Source organism: Macrobrachium nipponense, chromosome 31 (assembly GCF_015104395.2).
Source record: "Macrobrachium nipponense isolate FS-2020 chromosome 31, ASM1510439v2, whole genome shotgun sequence".
In the NCBI taxonomy this organism is placed as follows: domain Eukaryota; kingdom Metazoa; phylum Arthropoda; class Malacostraca; order Decapoda; family Palaemonidae; genus Macrobrachium; species Macrobrachium nipponense.
The window spans coordinates 39,726,010-39,733,509 of record NC_061093.1 but is presented as its reverse complement, the minus strand read 5'-3'; the positions used below and the strand labels follow the sequence as shown (position 1 = coordinate 39,733,509).

Genomic DNA, 7,500 nt, shown 5'->3' with positions numbered 1-7,500 from the left:
GCTGCTGCTTGGGTACAGTGACTGAGGAAAGATGATTATAAACAATAAAGAAACAGTTAAAATAACATAAGAGAGCTAAAGCTGTTAAAAGTAGCTACGAGATGATTTCAGTGTTCATACTCTTTTTTCATTATTATATGTGGTAATCTGATTAGTTTGGGGTTAATATCTTTCATGTTACAAACCCCGATTATCAACCAGCGAACACTCCCGTTAAATATGACAGCATTTTTATCCATCCATCCACATGATATATATATATATATATATATATATATATATATATATATATATATATATATATATATAATATATATATGTATATATTTTATATATATATGTATATATATATAATATATATTTATATATATATACAATGTGCGCGTATATATATAAATGATTGATAGGTCGATATATACATACGTATATGCATCCATACTTCTTCGCAAAACATGTGTGGGTATGTGCGCGCCAGTAATTCGTTCTACCTAATACGAAACTGCTCCAAGTAAAAACTTGGGGACAGTACTACCACAGTCATCTTCTAACTTGATAATTGAAGGCAAAATCGAAGAGCTGCAAACTGCTATGAGAAATACCCTGTAAAAACCACTGAAGATCCGCAAACTTCATTTTCCTTTTCATTTAAAATGGACACCGATGGGATAGAAATAGAATTAACCCCGGGAGAATCTAATAATTAGAAAAACCAATTCTTTCCCCGAATAATCCTTTTACGCTTTCGACAGAAAAACCGATTCAGGAATTCTCTGTGAACCTAAAAACAAAACTTCTTTACATACGATTCTTCCAACTTTCTATCTACGAAAAAGTTCCAAAAAGAAAGCGAATTCAAATTCAAGAAAAAGGAAAGTTTGCTTTAGCCGGTTTTTTTTTTTTTGCAGTTCACCTCCAGGGGCAAATTTAAGAGGCGATTTACTGCTCCACTGGTCTCTGGATTAGACATCTGCACCTGGACCCCACCGGAGATGAGAGCCATGCTAACAGTTTTTTTTTTTTTTTTAAATAATGCAAAGGACACTTGTTCATTAACCAATTGTGTATCAGAGAAGCATGAATAATGTTGAATAATGGCTGTTCTCTCTCTCCCGCTAATGTACTTACTATAAAGTTAAAGGTAATACACAAACGGCCTGACATTTCAAAAATCAATACACAAGCTTATGTATTCAATGATAAAATGAAAGTAATCAATACTATATAAAATCTTACATTTCACTGCCAGCATGAAGAAGATTGACGAAGTTAATAGTGCTCCACCATCTGACAAACATGAAGTACATTTTACCGTATATCAGAGGCTACACATCTCCCTAAATGGAGGAAATTAACTTGAATGATTGTTTTGTGTTTAAATAAATTCCCGAGTTACTCACCCTTAAAGATGGTGGAGAAAACCTATTTCCTCTTGATATCTCTAACGTCACATCAAAATCTTCTTAGCACCTCCAAATAGTAGTTTCGAGAAAAGCAATATTGTACTACTGTGACAAATCATTTTATATGTTCAAACGTATTTCAAAGCCAATCACTTCGATACTACAAACACTGGAACAAACTAACTTCACCTATGTAAATGACATTTCAATTGTCGAAATGCCTTTCTAGACATCAAACAAGTCGGGGAATAGGCGACACTTATGTCACTGACTACTACGGCAAGGCTGAATGTATTACCTTCTTCCAGTCTGAACGTTCAGTCGAAAACATTTTCAACTCACGGATACGTAACGTAAGAAGTTTTTTTTTTTTTTAATACATGTATGCGTATGTATATATACATTATATATTGTGTATAATATATATTATATATATAATATATATATATATTATATACTATTTTATATATAATATTATATATATGCTATATATATATATATACATTATATATATAATTATAATATATTATATATTGTAATATATATATTATATATATAATATATATAATTAATATTATATATATATATATTATATATATATGCAGTTTAAAAAAAAAATAAAGAATACGTTTGCTACTGTGTTTTTCATCGTTCTGATCAGTCTTGCCTCTAGTAAAGGGTCGTTAAGACCGAAAGATCTCGGCAGTTCTCGTTTTCCTTTTCCTCCGTGGCATTATCTGATATCTATACATATATATTATATATATAATATATATATATTAATATATATATATATATATATATATATATATATATATATATATATATATATATATATATTATATATATATAAAATTGTTTTAAATGAAAAAACACAATCGTTAAATCTCTCTCTCTCTCTCATATTCTCCCTTTTCAGCTTTAAATGTATCCGAACATAACTTGAGGGCAAATCTCCATTTTTCTTTTAACTATTCTACTATATTCTGTTGAGGCTCAATTTGCATCCAAGTATTTTTTTTTGCCTCGCAGTCGTCTGACCTTTGATCTTCCGGTTCTTCCTCTCTATTTCACATTTTCTTTTTTTTTACTGTCAGGACATATCCCGTTAAAAATTCCATAACTGAATTTTAAGTACCTTTAAAACTTTTCTGTTGCATTTTTATCACCATTTCTATTGGATTATTACCAGCGAGGGAAAAAATATCTCGTAATCCCCACAACTTTTTCTCAATTTTTTTTTTATTACAATTCTCTAATCCTCGCGACTGATATATTAATCCAGAATATCATAAAGCCGATTCATTTCGATGTGACGTTTCATTAAATCAATTTTCCTTTTGTAGTTTCTGCAGTTGTTTACTTTTCGTCTTAAATATGAAATAATTATGATGGATGTTAGTCTCGTTATAGGGACGTTGTAACATCATGGAAAATACTTTCCATGAGATAACTGAGGTCATTAACCCTCAGGATTTCGTTGAGAATTGCAAGGGCCGATCCAAGCCTTTATGGGATCCTAAGCAGAAATGTAACTAGTGGCTCCCACCTACTATTTGGCTTACCTTATATCGATGTCTATACGGAATTTTTTACCCTTGATTGGAGATGACAAACATTACAGGCCTTCAAGTCGCAGCAACAAAGAACCATTAAATGGCGTATTACCTACGATGAGCTGATGATTAACTCAATAAAACAGTCAAAAAAGGCATTTGTTGCAGAAATGTTCATCACTTGAACTGCTTTTGGTTGAGATGTATGCAAAATACGCAGCCGCAGAATTACAGGCTATATTCACTTACAACCGATTTGACAATCATCCCATTTATACTGCGGGCTATACTGCATTGGCAGTATAACCCCGAACCAGATTTAGGAGAGTCAGTTAAATGGATTTTACCGAGTTTCCTCGGCGTTTTCCCTCATGATTTGAAGCATCTACATCGTCTCCATGAATTTTTATTCATACTTCAACCTGCGGGAGAAACGAAAAGAAATGCTAACCGCTTTCGAGTCCTTATATTGCATCGCTTAGGCAAGAATGGGGCAGGAATAGAAGTGTATGAGCTGGAATGGACTTTTATCCATCTTGGTGGCTCAGTGTATCAGTTCAGTACATAGTTTTCCAGGACGCTGTTTTGTGACGTGCGTATATATATATATACATATATTATACTATATATATATATATATATATATATATATATATATATATATATACTATATATATATATATATATATATATATAATAATATATATATTCGCGTGTCAGCTCCGCCTCGCTGGCGTCTTCTGAGGTGTGTGGTGTGAATAGTATTGTCAATTTTAATTACTTTGTGCTAAATATATGGTTGACTATATTTCTAATACTTTTACCGTTTAATATTTTAAGACATAGTTTCATTCTTCCTTTGCCTTCGTTGAATAAAACCATGGTTATGTAATACCAACAAAATGATGCGCTTGATGCAATGCTCATTCATATATCTGGCCATGTTGGTCCCGTTAATAACTCTGATGGAGTGGATCCATCCGTTTATAAAAACATATTTGAAGGATAGGAGCATTCAATTTAGAGGCACATTCTATTGCCAGAAAAAATTAAAGCGCAACTATCATTCCTAGTACACTGGCAACATCAATATATTGAAAAAAACTTTCAGATTAGAGTTGTGCGTGTATGAAAGCTATAGAGAATCGTTGCCCAGCTAAACAGGTCTCAGAATTGATGCAATACTTCACCACAATAAGAAAATAAATCAGATACCGTGAGTTGTGTTACCTCGTTTCTTGCCAAAAACCATCTGTCACTATTTAGACAAATGACTAGCTAGCTTTGTCTGATGAATTATGTCGGCAGGTCTGCTAACAAACATAAGATTTACATCACATAATGCCACAAGAGCTTCCAACTAAACTCCGAATAACTGCTGAAGCTGTCCCGAAAGCGCTGGAATTGACATATCACAAAATTTACATTTTGTGATAAGCTAAAAAAGTAATCCGGCGCAATAACTTATTTTCACGTTTGGTAGAAAAAAAAGTTAGATATTCATATCCCACCTGTATACAGTTAAGAAGGATTACGGATACATGTGATTCACAATAAAATATTTAAAGGGGATTTGGGAGTTTTATTTTTCCGTGTGCCACTGCTATTTGAACATATTTTTTTAACGTTTCCTGCCTATAAAAATTTACTTACGTACATCCATCGTATTTCGCCTAATGCATATAATACTGAAAGCTTTGATTTTTGTCATTATTATTATCCTCTTCATTTTGTGCACAGTTTTTTATATGGGGTCGCTTACCAATCAGAGAGAGTGAATTGAAAGAAATAATTTAGCATGAAGCCATTTTGGGAAAGTAAAGAAACTATAAGGGTCGTTCTTTTTGGACGGCTAAAGAGAAACGATGCTTGGTGAAATATTGAGTCCATTCTGGTTTCATGAAGGGTCATTTTACGCCAGAATTTCGACATTATTTTTACTAATTCCTGTTCAACAGTCTTTTCATGTATTTTCAACATTTCAGCGATTAAAAATAGAAATATCAGACAAAATATCCACGTGTTCTTGCTTTCCAATTACTTTTGTAACATTTGAGGCGTATGAAAGAGAAAGTCGAATGGCTGATGAGGATTCGTGTTTGGAATACATATGTTGTCTGGGTCGTCCATTCACTCATCCCTATTTTCTTGTTTTTGCATCTCTCTCTCTCTCTCTCTCTCTCTCTCTCTCTCTCTCTCTCTCTCTCACACACACACACACACAACTGGTAGAACTGATAAACTCGAATGGAACTCATTCTCGACTAATTAATCATAAGTACCGTATACAAATTAGTTGTAAACTAGTCAAATTCACATTTCATTCCAGATCGTCGAGATACCACAGCGATGCGAAGCCGACAGCGGTGTTCCGCTACAGTACCACGAGAGCCTCCACTCCACGATATCTTACGAAGACGCGATTGACGAAGAAGAATCGAAACGGCACCACCTTGGCCATCACACAAGGCACGAAAAGGGCGTTCTACGCAGAGGGCCCTCCTTCCCTCCAGAGAAACAGAGACAGTACTTTCCCCAAGGTGTACCGAAGGGAAGACTCAGCATCTACCAGTCGAGAGAGACGTTTCCAACACCCGTCACTCTGAAGAGAGAGTCGAGGCCGCATTCCCACGACCTCTCCCGGAAGAGCAGGGAGGAGAGGGACGGGGAATCTAGGGCAGCAGGGGGCGTAACATCAGAGAGCTCCGTTTTGGAAGAGAACTCGATTCATCAAGTTGTCGGCGATGATGGCCATCCGGACGAACGAGAAAGGGGAGGCCAGCCGCCTCCCACCGAAGGTCGGGGCATCGAGGAAGCTGATGCTGACATCGGGACGAAAAATGAGAATAACAGGATATCGTCGATTTCCGTCGTCAGCATCGAAAGCGCTGGCGACCTTAAAGCCATCGGTCATCCATTCTGCAGGTCAAAGGTAGCCTTCTTATGACATTTAAGAAGAAACTGGACTTAAACACATGTACACGCCCGTCAGAAGACACAGACAAACGCAAAAACACATACACACATATATAATATATATTCAGGTCAACAGTTTTCAAGTGTAGTGTCAGTGTAATTATGATACTGGTTATAAATACCACATATTCCTTAAATATTAAAAGTATCGACTTCATTAGTTCAGTGTAATACTACAACTTATTACAAAAGCAATAAATATTTCTTTGTTATTTCTACCCAGGAGAAGTTCTTACCACCCGAGCTGTACGCACTGGACTCCTGCACTCTTTGCTATTCTTACATCCTGAACAGAGACTTATTTAGGAATCGATGGAACATATCCGAAGAGAGAAATCGCATTTATGTCTACGGAAATCAGACCTTCTACTATAATATATTTGTCTTGAAATCACAAAATGACGGCAACTCCACTACGGTGAGTATGAAGTTATTCTTTTAATAATTCTTACGATCATATTAAGTAGGACAATACACAATTTTAATAAGGATTATCAGATTTCCTCTTTTCGTTATAATGGCCAGTCCACACTCGCTGCCACGCCCGTCGGGCACTTCCAACTGTTTATATTTTCACTCACTTCTGAAGCAGTGTTACCAGACAATCGCATCGTTTTGGCTCCATACTCGGTCACACAGTATAATGGAACGTATAATGGAACGGGTTATGGGAACAGTGTTAGCCCGCTAGTGTGGACAAGGCCTTAGAATCACTGATTTAGTAATCGCCATCATCATCTTCCAGAATTTTAAGCGAAATTGAACAAACGTTTCAATTATTGCTTATTTATGGCGATTGCCCCTGAACTGCTTAAATGGTCTTCACAAGACTTCATTCATCAAAGCTCCGAACTCAAGCCGAGAAATCTTAACAAGTCTCATGGCCATTTAAGATACCTACAAAACGCCATGTATATTTCTACACTATTTAGCAGTGTATGTGATAAATGAGTATCATTATATATATATATATATATATATATTATATATATATATACTATAAACATATATTATATGTATATATATATATATATATATATAATATATATACATATACATATACATATATATATATATATATATATATATATATATATATATATATATATATATATAGAGAGAGAGAGAGAGAGAGAGAGAGAGAGAGAGAGAGAGAGAGAGAGAGAGGAGAGAGATGAGGAGAGAGAATACGGAAGATTGGGAAAGGTCTGTAATTTTATTCTTTGTTGGCCTTGTGATGATGCCCAAATAAGAAGCATTTAAGAATATGCTCGCTTTTTAAATGTGTGACACTGGTGTACCAAATATTATATATGCATACATACATACATATATATATATATGTGTATGTATATAAATGGCAATTATGCAAAAATATATTGCATCGAGGAAACATGCTAATTAGATGTATTGTTAATGGAAATATATGGAAGTAAAATGTAGTGTACTACACATTCTAAGCATGCAAATCCTTTCTATTTTCAGCTCGATGCCGAGACCACCTCCGAAACTCTGTTGGAGAGTTTCGCGGGCGAGGAGGGACGCCAGAAGTGGATCAACTGCTGTAA

The 7,500-nt window shown here is 34.9% G+C and overlaps 1 protein-coding gene and 1 long non-coding RNA gene across 7 annotated transcripts in view; one reads left to right on the top strand and one right to left on the bottom strand.

The window, feature by feature from the left end:
• LOC135206907 (uncharacterized) overlaps positions 1-7,500 on the bottom strand; it is a 497,699-nt gene that overhangs the window by 370,794 nt on the left and 119,405 nt on the right. The gene's annotated exons all lie outside the window — the stretch shown is intronic.
• Positions 1-7,500, top strand: part of LOC135206904 (uncharacterized) — a 99,714-nt gene that overhangs the window by 71,979 nt on the left and 20,235 nt on the right. For all 4 annotated transcript variants that reach the window (XR_010312838.1, XM_064238387.1, XM_064238386.1 and 1 more), the window contains exons 3-5: positions 5,286-5,888; positions 6,156-6,350; positions 7,418-7,500. The exon at positions 7,418-7,500 is cut by the window's right edge and continues 50 nt beyond it. Coding sequence is in view for 3 of the 4 variants with exons in the window: in XM_064238387.1 (XP_064094457.1) it covers positions 5,286-5,888; positions 6,156-6,350; positions 7,418-7,500 (881 nt within the window). In the remaining variant the exon portion in view is untranslated. The remainder of the gene's footprint in view (positions 1-5,285; positions 5,889-6,155; positions 6,351-7,417) is intronic.